Source organism: Solanum dulcamara, chromosome 11, assembly GCF_947179165.1.
Source record: "Solanum dulcamara chromosome 11, daSolDulc1.2, whole genome shotgun sequence".
Taxonomy (NCBI): domain Eukaryota; kingdom Viridiplantae; phylum Streptophyta; class Magnoliopsida; order Solanales; family Solanaceae; genus Solanum; species Solanum dulcamara.
In genome coordinates this window covers 28,129,676-28,147,345 of record NC_077247.1, presented here as the reverse complement: position 1 = coordinate 28,147,345, position 17,670 = coordinate 28,129,676, and the positions used below count along the sequence as shown (strand labels likewise).

Sequence of the window (17,670 nt, the reverse complement as noted above, 5' to 3'; positions counted from 1 at the left end):
TAACAACCCAACGGAACCCTAACCAAAATCACAAATTGAACCCCCCTTCCAAACTAAATAAATCACAAATTAGTATAATACGGTCTAAAACCCTAACCCAATCTTTGAATTAAAGATTTCTAGGCTAAAACCCTTTGATTTCTTTGATTTTCACTGAAATCAAAGGGTTAGGTTGTGATTTTGAGAGAGATGGGTTCTTTTGAGAGACAATTCGGATAGAGATAGATGACTTCTTTTGAGAATTTGATCGATGAGGTTATTTTAGTTGGGTACGTAATAATAGAGTGAAGTGGCTTTAAATTATCTATGTGGAGGACACATCTATAACACATCAACACAATATTCCAACTGATCACAAGTGTTTACACGTTATTTTCTTGTGGAAGATCAAGGTGTATTTAAGTTCAGTCACATAAGTGTAGGATGTCTTAATTACTTGACATAGTTCGGTGACTATAGTAATAATCTTGTGAAGTTCGGGAATGCTCTCACTACTTCACTCAACAAAAAATAAAAAAGCTCACTAAACAAAAGCATTAGTGCTAAAGGTATCAGAGAATCGTGAGTAGATATTGACAGTCGGGGTGAAACAATAGAGATCTTTTGAATAAAAAATGCCTCTTTTTAGCTCTAACTAGGGAACTGTGTCATTACCCCTTTGTTCCTATAACTCTCTTCGATGAGGCCTTCTCCGTTGAAAGTTTCTATTACACTATGGGTGATAATCTAATCTTTACTTCAAATGATAAATCATTTGAGTTAGCAAATATAAGTGATGATCGCATCCATTGGTTCTCAATCATGGAATAAGACGGAAGCTTTACAAGCAGTATCAAGATCGACGAACACAACCTCTGTTGGTTGTGCACAATCCTATGTATAGCATCTAAAGGGACAAGAGACTTATACAAAAGATGTAAAGGAAAGAACAATCTAATCTACCCAGGGTCTATCAAAACTACAACATATTTGGTCGATTCTTGAGTGTGGAAGTGTGACTAGGAGATCAAAAACAGGACCAGAGAATGATCTATTGTACGAGAGAATTTGTAGTGAGAATCCTCCGTGATCTGAAGAATCAACGTTCATTTGCACCGCCGATGCCATTAACAAAATCTATTTCTGCAGCTGCAACTATTCTGAACAAGCCAGTAGAGCCAACAACAACTCCGTATGGGTATGATAGCAATCATCCTATTGCTAGGTGTCTAATTGGAAGATCCAAGGATCCTTTCAACCACAGCCCAAAGGAGGAAATTATCCTGAAATAGTTTGTCTCAAGATGAAAAATCACCGCATGCCTGAAAATTACTCTAGTTGACCATAATATTTTCCTTTTTGAATTCTCATTAAGACAGGAGGCAGTTAGAGCTTTCTTGAAATGCGAATGGTTTTGGAGTGGAAAATATTTGACTCTCAAATAGTGGTTTCTAGATTCTGGCTGAAAGAAAGGGCAAGCACCTTCACAAAGTATCTCGGTTGAAGCTTTTGTATCTTGTTGAATGCTTGATCATTGGATACCTTCAAATTCATTAGAAAAAATGTGGAGGGTTCATCGGAGTCGACGAGGACACAAAAGGTTCCATTTCGTGTTGTCTATTTGTACTTAATGTTCTTCAACAATCTTGTCTATCTTCTTCACCTCTATTTAAGTGAGAAACTCTAAGTTCGTGATAGCTAGGAGGCTTTATCCTTAGGCCATGTTTCTCTACGACCACAATGAATTTATCAAAAGTTTTGTAATTGACACAATTAAAAGGAATCCATACATCATAGAACTGTAATGCAAAAGCAGTTACAATGTGCTCCCTTAGATCTTCTTGGTTTCATCAAATTTTTACTTTTCTAAGCTTCCCTTTTGCTGTGATTTCTGCGAAAAATAAAAATTGAGAGGACCTTTCTTCATGGTATGTACCATGGATGATCCACTAGAAGACCTGTTTTTGAGTTTTCGAGGGAGGAAACATCATTTCATCATCTTATTTAATGATATTAACCACATATACTTCGTGTCTCATTTGATTTTTTGGATTACTCGTAGCTTTATTTTCAACACTCACTTTTACATCGACCCTAATTGCAAGCAAACAACCTGGAGTTGCTATTACATTTTATAACACCACCAATCAAATGTTGCTTGTGACGATCACCATTATAAGTGTTTGCAAAACATACCTATAACAGAATCTCTTGTTGGACTTTGAATACCATAAGTTCAACCTATATCTTTCTTTTGTCACTCTTTTTGCTACAATCAGATAGTGCCATTGAAAATTATTGTTTATAGGCAAACATTTCATGTATTAATTAGTATATACCTAAACTGAACTGGGAAGAAAATAAAAAATAAATGGACTAGAAAATGAAAAGATAAAAACTGGTCAGGAAATGAATAACAAAGGACAAAAAATAGAGGAAAGAAGTTGTGCAAGGAGAATCTACTGGAAACAGCGGAGAAAGAAGAAAGAAGAAGAAAGGATCCGCTAGAAACTGAGGAGAATGAAGAAAGAAGAAGAATAAAGGAAAAGAAAGATCAAAGAAGAGAACAAGGAAAAGATGGAGAACTCTGTCGACTGAAAAAAGATTAGTCAAAAAAACCCTAAAACTGAGACACCCTCTGCAAAAACTCTAAAACTGAGTCATCCTCTACAACTGGAGTAGCCTTACCCCTATAAATTGCGAATTAATTTTTTGGATTTTTGTTAGCTCGTTAAACTTAGCTTAGTTACATATGTATGGAGTTAGCGCTACTTTTGCTTTTGTATCTATTTTGCATCCGCTTGGTGTCTTTCAATGAAATCACTGTTACTTCAATAAATAAAAAAAAGGATATTGACATACTGTACTAATATTATAACAGTACAGTACGAGCCAAGACATTGTTGCAAACACTGTACCAAAAACCTTGATAACTGCCTCCAATCTCAGTCTAAACAACATTCTGCTTTTTTCAATAATCATGGTGTCCTAGGTAGCTTGCACGCCTTGACTTATTCCATAGGATATCTGCTACCTCCCGCCAGCACATGTACCATTTAACTTTGTCCATTAATGCTTGGTTGGTACATATTGGAAGAAATCGTCTAATGCTTTTACCTCTGTTGGGATTTGAACCTAATACCTCGTGGTTCTCAAACCACTTCATTAACCACTAGGCCACACCCTTGGGTGCTTTAACATTTTGCTTTTTAACTAAGCAAGATAATCCTAACATATAGATTCTACATAAAGTTAACAATGAGTAATCATAGCATGGACATTACAGACAAGTATAGAAAAGAGGAAGTACAGAACAAGTTTAGGTTCATTACAAAGATCAGAAATAAACTAAAAAAAGAAAAAACCCATCTCAAGGTGAATGTTTTCTAAGGGTACTCAACATTCTGCTTTTTAACTAAATAAACAAATCCTACCATAGAGATTCTTTAAACAGAAAATTATAAGTTATCCTGGCATGGAGATTAAAGACAAGAATAGAAATGAGAAAGTACAAACAAGATCAGGTTCATTACAAAGATCAGAAATCAACTAAAAATGAAAGAAAAAGAAATAGCTCAATGTGAGTGTTTTCTACTCACCTTTTCCTGATCTACCCACACAAAATGAAGATTTATTTTGCACTTAACTCGCTATAGATTGTCTCTTCACAGTATTAGTTTCGTTCTTGACTATTAATACATATCACATTGTTTTCTTTGTATTACAACAATTTTCTCATTTTGGGAATATTAGAGGTTCATCTTCATTTTATTCTATCTAAAAAAACACAGAACTTCTTCTCAGAACATACTCTGTGGTCCAAAAATATATGAATGGAAGAAATATTGATCATGGAATGACTCCTGACTTCTGATTTTAAGCTTCTCGGGTAATTCACCGATTCCACATAATTTCATTGCTACTAGAAAAGAAGCTATATGTCCAAAGTTTTAACGAACAGCATATGAAATGAACAAAACCCTCCAAATTTCTTTAAACATCAGGAAATTTCAAAAGATGGGAAGTATATCCATGCAAACATACAGTGGTGATACTGTGCCCAAAGTTGCCTGGGGAGGATAACCAGCAGCGATTGATCCTGGAAGCATACAACCAACATACTGGGATGATAGGATGTCCACTTTGGCAGTCTTCGTCGGGGCCTCATCCTCTGCAAGAGAATGCAATCCATTGAAGGAAAAGTTTAAATTTTGCAGTCGCAATATAAGAGTGGAAAATCCATTTTAAAAATGAAAGTGTAACGCAATATGCAGTTGTACCATAGTTTATGTGAAAAACTAGCAGAGATAGAAATAAGCTTTGTATCAACTCAAACATGGAATTAAGAAAGACATAAAAATCTCAAGAATCCTAAAACCAGAAACTGAGAAGTTGACAACTCAACTTACTGCTTTTAGTTTATTGAGATGGTAACAACCAAACTATCAACTTCTGAAAATTAGAGGCTTCTAAAAATTATAAAACTTGAGGAGCCCATATTAAAAAAACAGAATCTAAGCCTAGCAATAATTGGATATTTAATATGATAAAGGCGCTAGAAAGCTGCCCTAACAATTCAAACTAACATTGAAACTTTTATTTAATTCACATCTTGACTTTAACTTCATATAAACAAATTTCTTGCTACCATCTTTCTGTAAGAATAGTACAAATTGGATAGTATCATGGAATGAAATGGCAAGGGTATAAAAATGCAAAAATAACTCTTAACTTTCTATAGTACAAGAGAGGAGTCGGACTTCTAGTTCCTAATAAATAAAAGGGCAAATTCTTTAACATCAGACAACAATTGTCATACCTTCTTCTCCATAGTGAGCAGCCAACACATCCGGTGGGATTCCTTGCATTCCATATATTTCAACATCTGTTGATTCTATGCCTGCTTTGGCATTTGGTACCATGTAACAAGAAATCATTTTAAATTTTCAAATTTAATTGTAAATTCCAGCATGCAAACGTTCCTCCTCTTCCAAAGCTAAAATGATACACAGTAGATAGTCTATTGCTAGCTTTCTCCTGGAAAGGCTATCAGTCACTTGAGCTGGCAACTTTAGGTGATTTGAAAATCTATGGAGATAAATGGACAAGAAACAAGGCTTTAACTTTATTTCTTTGTGTGTGTGTTGTTGGGGGGAGAGGGGGTAGATCAGGAAAAATAAAAACAACTTACACAATTCAAAGTAACCAAACACATAAAAATGACTCGATCAATATTTTATGTCATATCAAACAAACCATTTAGTTAAATCAAAACCTTTAAAATTTACTCTCAGGAATGATGATTGTAAGGAACTTTACACATACACGAGCGAAAGACAAAATAGTCCCTTTAAGTATGTCTGTAGAAGTATTTTAATCCTTTATACATACCTCTAAACCTTACAACATCATTTATGTTTGTAAAAGTGGACAATTTTGGTCTTTGTCAAAGAAAACCATAAAAGCTAACAGAATTGTACACATTGTTGGTTAAAACTAACGGATCTAACTTAAAGTTTGGTTCTTGAGCCACTAGAAGAAGATGTGACCTTTCCCATCTACTCAATCAAAACCTGAACTTTGTCTGTATTTTTCTCATCATTTACGCAAGATGGAATTAGTGAATTGGTGGAGAGCAATTCCCTCATGCATATGGTGGACGGTGTAGAGGGGAAGTAATGAGAGGTGTTTCGAGGACAAATTTAATCCTACCCAGAAAATTAAGTGGAATTGTATTATAAACTTTTATATTTGGTGTAAAGAAGCGTGTGGAGGGGAAGTAATGAGAGGTGTTTCGAGGACAAATTTAATCCTACCCAGAAAATTAAGTGGAATTGTATTATAAACTTTTATATTTGGTGTAAAGAAGCAAGTGTAGAGGAAGCTGATCAGTTAGTAGACCTTCTACTGTCTCTCTAATTGGTCTTAGGCTACAAGTCTCTATAATTTTTTGGAGGTCTTCAGCATGTCCTTAATGCTGAGGAATATAACTTACCAGTTCTCAAAAAAGAAAATCGAGTTTGGAATCCATCAAATTTGTATAATGGACTTAACCTAAATCTAAAAGAGAACGGAACAAGTTAGAGGGACACAAGGGGTTGGGACCTTTTGGGAGTTAAGGTGTAGGAATTTTCAGATTGGGAGGTTACTGAGTTTCAAAGATTGTTAGTTTTACTTCAAAACCAATGTGAGTCAGTTGACAGACAACCAATTGCTTTGAGTTGTGAAATAACAATTTGTTCTCAATTAAGTCCTTATATGAAAAGCTTCTGGTCAGGGCAGAGGTTAGTTTTCCAAATATCTTGGTTTGGATTCCTAAGGTGTCAAGAAATGTGTGCTTCTTCACATTAGGGGTGGTTTTGACAACGGAGAACCTTAGGATACAAAAGATTGTTTGCTTGAGCTAGTGTTCTTTTGTAAGGAAGCGGGTGAGGACGTGGATTATATTTTATTACATTGCGAATTAGCTACGAGGTTATGGGAGGATATCTTTAGATATTTAGGAGTTTCTAGGGTAATGCCGAGACCCATAAAGGAGTTGATGTTCAATTTGAAGAGTGGAGCTAGAAGAAGGCATAAGGCTTGAAATGTTACTCCTTTTGCTTTAACATGGGTCATTTTGAAAGAGAGAAATCAGAGAGATTTTGAAGGGGTGGAGATGAGCTTTGCTCAACTGGGGAGTAATATCTGATCACTTATTTTCTTTTGGTGCACCCATGTAATTCCTATTTGTACAGTAAAACCTCTATAAATACATATGCTTGGTACCAGAAAAAAATATTCATTTATTGAGATGATTAGTTTATCGATAAATGCATAAAATATTTATTCATCGATAAATAAATATTTATTATTTTAGAAAATATTTTGTAGTATGTGCCATAAGAAAGAAAAAAAAATTGAATTAAGAATTTCAAAAGTTTAAATCTAGGAAACTAAAAAGTGTAGTCTTTGCACATTTATTATTTAAATCTAGGAAATCTAAACGAATTTAGTGAAGTTTAATATTTCTAATTGTATTCATGCCGAGAGTCTTTCGAAAACAGTCGTCCTGCCTTGGTAGGAGTCAGGTCTGCGTACACTTTATCCACCCCAGACCCCACGTTGTGGGATTTCACTGGGTCGTTGTTGTTGTTGTATATAGAATATGAAATGTGATGGATGTTGAACATCTTTTGAACTACCCTAACGAAAACGATACAGTTGTGGAATCACCTATAGAGGAAGATATTATTCAATCTGTAATGAATAATGATGATGAGAATTGTCACACCCCGATCTCAACAGGGTGTGATGGGCACCCGACCCCATGCTTGGAGCCGAGCGAACCCGCTGCTTCATAGTACATACTTAATCTCTTAGAATTTTACATCAACAAGAAATGAAAAACATAACTAAGCTTCGTGAATTATTTTTTTCCAAAATCTATCATCCCATAAAACTCATAACATACGACATAATAACATATCGGCTGGTGATGCCGCTTACAAAGATGACACTCTATACCCACAACTCTGTCTGCAAAGTCGCTAACTTCGAATGAAACATCATAGCGCATAAACTCTGACTCGGTAGCACTCCAGAACAAGTGGAGTTGCCAACCCCGCTGGAACATCTTCTATAGTAGCTTCTACTTGTCTGGGTGTACCTGTGTGGCACGAAACACAGTCCCTAAAGAAAAGGGGGTCAGTACGAGTAATGTACTGAGTATGTAAGGCATGAAAATCAGCATAATAAAGAACATAAGGTATGAACAACCATATCGTAGAATCATAGACATATAGTGAGATAAGAGAGTAACCTGTACATATGAGTGCCCTTTTAGGCCGGATGCCATGCATGCCTGTCTTATCATATAAAACATATCTTTTTCATATGCATAGAAAATAGAAGTCATATCACCGAACAACGTCGGCGTGCCCACATATGTCCCGCATCCGGGCATCCCGCGTCCAGGATGAAAATTACTCCAACTGATCAGGTGGGAATGCGTCTATAGCGCCACATATACACCTCCCCATATCCCACATATACATATACATATACATATACATATAGACAGCATGCTGGAGAGCTCAACGAAAGTCGTGTATTTATCGGAGTGACGGAAGGTCGGTAACCTCCGATTGTATTATAGACTAACCATGGTCGCTTTGTCTCACCTTGAAGGAACAATTATTATAGGATGAGACTATCAACGAAAGATAATATTAAGAGAACGTAGAATAAGGTCACAATCTTATAAGGCGTCAAATCGTATACATATGCACATAGGACCAATTTTCAAGACTCATAGAATAATCGGAATGAGCTATGATTAACAAAACAAGATAAGAGTCATGTCAAGTACCTTTCGAAAATTACCATGGATTATATCAAAATAAAACTTTTGGAATCATATACACATATCTAAGCACGAGAAAATATCTTTTTGAAACTCAAGAAAATGGCCATCCTAGTGGCTCTACGAATAAGACTTCCTTGAAATTGTATAAAATGTCATTTACTTATTTCATAAAAACCATGCCCAAAAGAAAGAGTAGCTCTATATACTTATGTCAAAACATGTCAAGAGAAAGAAGGATAAACCTTACATACATGAAGCCGTTCTTATCATAGCCGTCATAGACATATTCTCATCCTCAATATCATCAATGTCGTTATAAAACATATCCATCGTCATTATCATAAAAGCTTGTAATATTGTAAACCTTTGTTTTGGAAAACTATAGACATTTTAGAAAACATTGACGGGTTATAGAAAAGGTAGTCATTCCCTTGGGACCATTGAGACCTAGCTCTTGAAAACAAAGAAAATATGGAAGCACTTATGAAACCATAACATCGGAATCATGCCTTGAAAAAGAAGGGTAAGCCTCACATACTTATACCAAAGATATGCCAAAAGAAGGAACGGTTAGCTTCACATACCTGTACCGCGCCTTACTAGCTTTTCTTATCTTCCAACTTGCTAGTCTACATTCAAGAGAGTTGACATAACCATTAGATTCATCACCATATACTTGTCTCAATCCTTCAAACAAATTAATTTCCAATCTGCCGAAATTTCGGCAGCATCTCCCCTATAAATACACCATTCCCGAGATCTCAACTCGGCCACCATGTCAACAACCATATCAAAAACAACAACCAGCAGTATATATACAATCAAATCACCTCAACTTTACACAACACAAGCTCCAAACAACTAGCATAAAACTACGATACCAAAATAGAGTTTTTAACCTTTATTTCGTAAAATCTTTAACCATACCAAACGGGGGGTCGTGTGGCTGCAACCAGCAGCAACCACACCCTTTTTAAAATACTTTAAAGCCCTGCAACATACAATCCAACCAGCTGCACCCGCAGCGCCTCAACGACCATACACTACGCGACTTCGATTTAGCTACTACGACTTTAATTTAGTAGTTTCCAACATCATGCCTTCTTATACATTTTCTCTGATTCCAGCCATATTTAGGACACGTAATACACCTCATAACAACATCATAAACTCTAATTTGAAAGGAGAGACCTTACCTTTACCGAAACTCTCCAAAACTTGCCTCGGAAGCTCTCCTAGCGCGGCTAAAACTTTGGGGCTGTTTGGTAACGTTTTTGGGATGCTACAAACCATAAATTTACGTTACCAATACCTTCATAACATCTTGGTACACCTTAGATACTTAATTCACGAAGCAAAATCGGAGACTTACCTTTTTTTTTCCTTTGGCCGAACCCATTCTTCCTCTAGCTTCAAGTTTCTTCTCTTCCTTTCTCTCTAGAACTCTCTTGAATCCTCTTGTTGATAAAGAAAACTTAATGGATAAATATAACTTAAAAGTCATCAACATATATATATATATATATATATATATATATATATATATATATAAGCCACTTAATTAATGGGCTAAGTTCCAAGACTTGGGCCTTTTTCCTTGTGTTGGGCCTCTCTTGTTTTCCTTTTTGTTTTCCAAGCCCAATCACTTAGTTCCTATTATTATTATCATTATTTGAGCCCAACAAAACCATAAGTCGTATTAGTAATTCACCAACTAGTTTCCAAAATTTCCAATTTTGCCCTCGGCCTTCCTCCGTATTTTCACACCAATTTTTCCATGAACATCACACCGGTACTAATTAAAATGAATAAAATAATTCACAACTCTACTCCTTGCAAGCCAAAAATATATTATTTTTTTCCCTCTTTCTGCATGCCCAAAAGTGCGGGATATAACATCCTTCCCCCCTTTAGAACATTCGTCCTTGAATGTTAAACCGACTTTATGGGATGTCTTAATACTTCGGAAGGGTTCCTCTTATTGTTGTCCTTTTCTTCATGCCCATTCCTTATCCCTCACTTCATTCTCCTTATACTCGAACTCCTAGGTCTTACACGAGTCCTCATTCCATGTTATGGGTTTCCTTTTCTGGTACTTGAGAATATTGTGATCCCTCTTTGGCCTAATATAATATGGTCTCGCGCATTATCGGTGATTTCTCTCGGGAGTTTCACTTACTGAGGTTTCTTTACTTTTCGCCTCCTTCTAATACTTTGATCTCTTTGCTTTCCATCTACTCACTCTCTTTATTTTCCAAATATCGTTTTACGAGAATTTCCAATCCTAACCTATGGTCAAATAATAGCAGCGTACGTTACAACAGTTGTACCCTTTATTCTTGCTGTCGCTCGATCTTCGGTACCCTTATATGATTAATGCCCTCCTTACCATGACACCAGTTGCTGGAACTCACATGTCCACCAATACAATCATACGTGGGACATCCTACACATTCATATGTACATGTATATATTTACCATCGACTAGCCCATAAAATACTTCCAAACGTTGTTTAAGCATATCCTTATTCTAGAGCTGTGATGCACTTTCTGTCTCTTCACTAGCCTAGTCTACCTCGTCTTACGCGACCTCTTAAAGTTTCCAGCCATTCCATAAACTCTAGTTTTTCCTTAGGTTACTCTAACCTCTCATTTGTCTCTTACGTCTGGATATATAGAATTCTTGCTTACTTCCTAGGGGGTCACCCATTTTAGTACCACTCTTGCCCAAGCACGCTTAACCTCATAACTTTGATGGAATCGGGTGCATTAATGCCGATATAATCGCGTCCACTTCCTCGCATTACCTTTATTACATCATCGGGAGTGAGTCAAGGTCTTACAGGTTCCGAGATACTTTCATAACACGTCCTTCTTTTACAATTATTGTTTTGCCCTTTTTGATTCTCAATCTTCCCCTTTCGCTTTCGTGCATGACTATCTTTCGTTCTTGACTCCTAGATTCTCGAGGGTAGTGATCGCATTTTCATCGCCATAACCTCTGTGAAACAGCGCATCTCACTTATTGTTTATTTACTGTATTTCCTTCCCACGCTTCTTCCTGTTAGACGTACCCAGTCTGGCAAGATCTCCTTACCATGCCCACTATTCAAAATCTGTGCGTAGAAAATATCAACAGTACTTCACAGAACATACAACTATATGACACATTCCATCCATCCAGTATTTCCAGTTTCAGGTACCAACGCAGATATATCCAGACTCACCTCTATAACTCGTCATATCGTCACTCACCTCCTTCAGTCGCGTATAAAGCTCATATAGGGAATCCCTTTTCCTATGACTTGGCTCTATCGCACGAAGTAGGATGGAAAGAAGGTCGACAATTCCTAGATGCCCCGCAGCCTCCTGCTTATAAATGTGGCCGCTTCACATCCATAAACAAGACTCTACTAGACACGACTTTGCAGACAACCCTTTGACCGACCTGCTCTGATACCACTTTGTCACACCCCGATCTCAACAGGGTGTGATGGGCACCCGACCCCATGCTTGAAGCCGAGCGAACCCGCTGCTTCATAGTACATACTTAATCTCTTAGACTTTTACATCAACAAGAAATGAAAAACATAACTAAACTTCGTGAATTATTTTTTTCCAAAATCTATCATCCCATAAAACTCATAACATACGACATAATAACATATCGGCTGGTGACGCCGCTTACAAAGATGACACTCTATACCCACAACTCTGTCTGAAAAGTCTCTAACTTCGAACGAAATATCATAGCGCATAAACTCTGACTCGGCAGCACTCCAGAACAAGTGGAGTTGCCAACCCCGCTGGAACATCTTCTATAGTAGCTTCTACTTGTCTGGGTATACCTGTGTGGCACGAAACGCAGCCCCCAAAGAAAAGGGGGTCAGTACGAGTAATGTACTGAGTATGTAAGGCATGAAAATCAGCATAATAAAGAACATAAGGTATGAACAACCATATCGTAGAATCATAGACATATAGTGAGATAAGAGAGTAACCTGTACATATGAGTGCCCTTTTAGGCCGGATGTCATGCATGCGTGTCTTATCATATAAAACATATCTTTTTCATATGCATAGAAAATAGAAGTCATATCACCGAACAACGTCGGCGTACCCACATATGTCCCGCGTCCGGGCATCCCGCGTCCAGGATGAAAATTACTCCAACTGATTAGGTGGGAATGCGTCTATAGCGCCACATATACACCTCCCCATATCCCACATATACATATACATATACATATACATATAGACAGCATGCAGGAGAGCTCAACGAAAGTCGGTTATTTATCGGAGTGACGGAAGGTCGGTAACCTCCGATTGTATTATAGACTAACCATGGTCGCTTTGTCTCACCTTGAAGGAAAAATTATTATAGGATGAGACTATCAACGAAAGATAATATTAAGAGAACGTAGAATAAGGTCACAATCTTATAAGGCGTCAAATCGTATACATATGCACATAGGACCAATTTTCAAGACTCATAGAATAATCGGAATGAGCTATGATTAACAAAACAAGATAAGAGTCATGTCAAGTACCTTTCGAAAATTACCATGGATTATATCAAAATAAAACTTTTGGAATCATATACACATATCTAAGCACGAGAAAATATCTTTTGGAAACTCAAGAAAATGTCCATCCTAGTGGCTCTACGAATAAGACTTCCTTGAAATTGTATAAAATGTCATTTACTTATTTCATAAAAACCATGCCCAAAAGAAAGAGTAGCTCTATATACTTATGTCAAAACATGTCAAGAGAAAGAAGGATAAACCTTACATACATGAAGCCGTTCTTATCATAGCCGTCATAGACATATTCTCATCCTCGATATCATCAATGTCGTTATAAAACATATCCATCGTCATTATCATAAAAGCTTGTAATATTGTAAACCTTTGTTTTGAAAAACTATAGACATTTTAGAAAACATTGACGGGTTATAGAAAAGGTAGTCATTCCCTTGGGACCATTGAGACCTAGCTCTTGAAAACAAAGAAAATATGGAAGCACTTATGAAACCATAACATCGGAATCATGCCTTGAAAAAGAAGGGTAAGCCTCACATACTTATACCAAAGATATGCCAAAAGAAGGAACGGTTAGCTTCACATACCTGTACCGCGCCTTACTAGCTTTTCTTATTCTTCCAACTTGCTAGTCTACATTCAAGAGAGTTGACATAACCATTAGATTCATCACCATATACTTGTCTCAATCCTTCAAACAAATTAATTTCCAATCTGCCGAAATTTCGGCAGCATCTCCCCTATAAATACACCATCCCCGAGATCTCAACTCGGCCACCATGTCAACAACCATATCAAAAACAACAACCAGCAGTATATATACAATCAAATCACCTCAACTTTACATAACACAAGCTCCAAACAACTAGCATAAAACTACGATACCAAAATAGAGTTTTTAACCTTTATTTCGTAAAATCTTTAACCATACCAAACGGGGGGTCGTGTGGCTGCAACCAGCAGCAACCACGCCCTTTTTAAAATACTTTAAAGCCCTGCAACATACAATCCAACCAGCTGCAACCGCAGCGCCTCAACGACCATACACTACGCGACTTCGATTTAGCTACTACGACTTTAATTTAGTAGTTTCCAACATCATGCCTCCTTATACATTTTCTCTGATTCCAGCCATATTTAGGACACGTAATACACCTCATAACAACATCATAAACTCCAATTTGAAAGGAGAGACCTTACCTTTACCGAAACTCTCCAAAACTTGCCTCGGAAGCTCTCCTAGCGCGGCTAAAACTTTGGGGCTGTTTGGTAACGTTTTTGGGATGCTACAAACCATAAATTTACGTTACCAATACCTTCATAACATCTTGGTACACCTTAGATACTTAATTCACGAAGCAAAATCGGAGACTTACCTTTTTTTTTCCTTTGGCCGAACCCATTCTTCCTCTAGCTTCAAGTTTCTTCTCTTCCTTTCTCTCTAGAACTCTCTTGAATCCTCTTGTTGATAAAGAAAACTTAATGGATAAATATGACTTAAAAGTCATCAACATATATATATATATATATATATATAAGCCACTTAATTAATGGGCTAAGTTCCAAGACTTGGGCCTTTTTCCTTGTGTTGGGCCTCTCTTGTTTTCCTTTTTGTTTTTCAAGCCCAATCACTTAGTTCCTATTATTATTATCATTATTTGAGCCCAACAAAACCATAAGTCGTATTAGTAATTCACCAACTAGTTTCCAAAATTTCCAATTTTGCCCTCGGCCTTCCTCCGTATTTTCACACCAATTTTTCCATGAACATCACACCGGTACTAATTAAAATGAATAAAATAATTCACAACTCTACTCCTTGCAAGCCAAAAATATATTATTTTTTTTTCTTCTTTCTGCATGCCCAAAAGTGCGGGATATAACAAGAATGATCCTGAACAAGATGATAGTAGCATTGTCCCACATGTATCGTCAAAGGAGGCATTTCAAGCAATGACTACATTGTCAAACTATTTGGTACAACACAAATAAAATACTTCAGAAATTGTGTTCGCTCTTCAAAAAGTTAAGGATAAGATTAATTTTGGTTTTGGTGGGAAGAAAAAACAATCAACTATAGAATCATATTTTAAAAAGAAATAGTTTTTGATCTAGTATTATTGACTGATTAAATATATATAAATTCTTGATTTATTCTGGTAATTATTACCTTATATTTTTTTGGGGCCTTTAAAACTTTATTTTTAATTATTATCTAATGCATTTAGCAAGAATATTACTTTAATATAACTGGCCCAAGTCGGGACCGGAGAAAAATATTCATTTAGCGAGATTATTACTTTATCGAATATTACTTTATCGAGATTTTACTGTATAGAGGATTGGTGTCTTTTAAAGAGAATGATATTTTGTAGGTTTCTCTTCTTTTGGTATAGCACTTGTATATGGCCAAGTTGGCCTTGTTTTTATGAATGAAAACTTTTACTTGATATGTAATGAAATAATTTTTTTTTTAAAATAAGCAAAAACAGAATATAAAAGCATAAATGATCCTACAAGCTTCAGTGCTAGTTAAAACATAAAGGCTAAAAGTAAAAGAGCAAAGATTCTCCAGTGATAAATTAAAATATTAAATAAATAGAAAATCAAATTAACATGAAACCTAAAACGCAAATATGAGTACTTTCACCATAACATGGAGTGTTGGGGTAGTCTTCCACGACTCTTTTTGATAAGCGATGATAGTAACTGAAAAATATCACTAAGTCAATTTTTTGACATGGAAGAATTTAGGTCATTTTGCCTTTCACATCTGACGAGATTTAGGAAGAGAATTGCTCCCTTTTCCTTGTTTCTTTTGTTGTTATTTCCAGCCATTTAACAAAAACTCTTTTCCTTTAGTTTGTGGTGATTTGCTTGGCCAAGGAACAAAGCTATGCACTTTTGTAAACTTGGGTTGTTTTATATTCAGTGGATATATAAAGGATCAAAATAATATTTAAGTTAAGGGACTATTTTAGTTTGTTCCTCCACATACACGCATACATTAGAAGTAGTCAAGTTTCATATCAATAACAAATATCATCTTTCCAACAACACTAAGCACACATCACTTTTGTTTCTTCCAAGTTCCAAATTAAGCCTTTTAAACCACAAGCAAAGATATCAGTATATTGAAAAGGATGGGAAATGAAGAGAGTAAAATTTTACGCACTTGTTGACAGGCTCTTTGAGAACCTGGAGGACGTGAATGGCCATGCCACCAGCAGTGGAGAGCTTCCTATGGCAAAAGCTGCACTTGAAGTGTGTGGCTTTCTGGTGCTGAACCAGTATCTTCTCATCATCAAATTCCCTATCACAGTAATAGCACCAAACCTTATCTGACGCTCTCTTCTTCTTTCCCATTCCTTAATTTCAAATCAATTCGAAGATGTATACACGATCCTATGTCAAGAATTAAAATTGGGGATTGATGTTAGGGTTAGGGTTCTAAAAGCAGCAGGTAATATTTGGGTTTATTTCCGGTTCTAGAGTTGACGGCGGTTCAAATATGATCATATGTTGATGTACTGAAATCTCTCAAATATATGATATCATTTGATAATTAAACTGTGAAAAAAAAATATTTTTGTTATAAAATATAGCAATATAAAATAAGAAATATAAATTTACAGATATAAAATATAAAATGTAAAAATTATTTTTATTGAAATATAATCAAGTGTGTTCTAGTATATCTTTTTTAAGGTGAATAACATTCTAATTTATAAAATAATAAACCACGTAAAGATTATAAAAGTTAAGCCTAATATTAATATAGGACATTGTTAGCCCTTTGATGAGCGAGCACGAATGGGTGGCAACAGCGGCAAGAGTATGGATTTTTTGGCCTTGTCATGCGCGTACGTCGGGGCGTAATTAACATGCAAAGGCAGGCACAGGCAGCAGGACTGTTGGCGAAGCTAAGGTGCGCGCAATGCAGGCACCACGGCTTGACACTGGAATGGCAAGTACGAACCAAGAACTTGGGTGTGGCAAGGCAGATTGGTGAGGGCTAGACAATGGCACAAGGATGTGGCATTGATATTCAAAACAACAGTCGGCAAAAGATTAGCACTACTAAGAGCAGCAAGACATGGGGCATTGATATCAAGACAAGGCAACGTATGGCTAAGGCATGTGTGGGTGGCATTGGCATTGGCATTGACATAATGGCATTGAGCGAGGAGCCGTGCCCAACTAAGAAGTCCAAAGTTAGGAGTGTCAAGCACATGTGCGGCACGTCCAGCAGGCAGACATGATCGGTAGTTACAAAATGAATGTCAGGCATATGGCAGACAATTACGGCGGTCGAGTCTTGTCCAAATTCGATTGTGGCTAAGTTTAGGCTACTGGTTTAGATTGTTTTGAATATCCCCAGCAACGGTAGTCCGTCAACTGCATTAGGATAAAATAGGTTGAGTGGGAAAAGTGTTCCTATAATTGTACGTCACATGTTGGTAGTTGACTGTCACACAAATTGTAAATGTGCATGATGCCTTATTGACAACAATGGATTGTATTTCTTAGAATATTTGGGAATACTTTTTTGAGAGCAGAATCTAGTAAGGTCAAGATGATCTTAATGTCTAGGGTGGTGCGAATTTAAATGTTCTTGTATTCACTATAATAATGCAGGTTGGGAATTGAGTTTTTTGTAAAGCAGTCTCATATGTCTTTCATTCAATATTGTTTCTTTTCATAAATTGCCTCCAAGAAATGTCTAAGCTATAGACTGCATTATTGTTGCCTAATAACTGAATCAAGGCTAAACTGCTTAAAATCTGGCTAAGTGTTGGA

General features: G+C 36.4%; 1 protein-coding gene across 2 annotated transcripts; it reads right to left on the bottom strand.

Moving 5' to 3' along the window:
- Positions 1 to 3,454: 3,454 nt before the first annotated feature.
- Positions 3,455 to 16,402, bottom strand: LOC129872852 (protein SUPPRESSOR OF FRI 4-like). 2 transcript variants are annotated; one of them, XM_055947790.1, is made up of 3 exons: positions 16,046 to 16,402; positions 4,799 to 5,067; positions 3,455 to 4,150 (listed from the first exon to the last, which is right to left on the bottom strand). In XM_055947790.1, the coding sequence occupies exons 2-3, from the start codon at positions 4,914 to 4,916 to the stop codon at positions 3,990 to 3,992; spliced, it is 279 nt and encodes a 92-aa protein (XP_055803765.1). In that variant the 5' UTR covers positions 4,917 to 5,067; positions 16,046 to 16,402; the 3' UTR covers positions 3,455 to 3,989. The 2 variants fall into 2 exon arrangements, with proteins under 2 accessions (XP_055803765.1, XP_055803764.1); XM_055947789.1 differs by having other exon boundaries at positions 4,799 to 4,879.
- Positions 16,403 to 17,670: the final 1,268 nt, after the last annotated feature.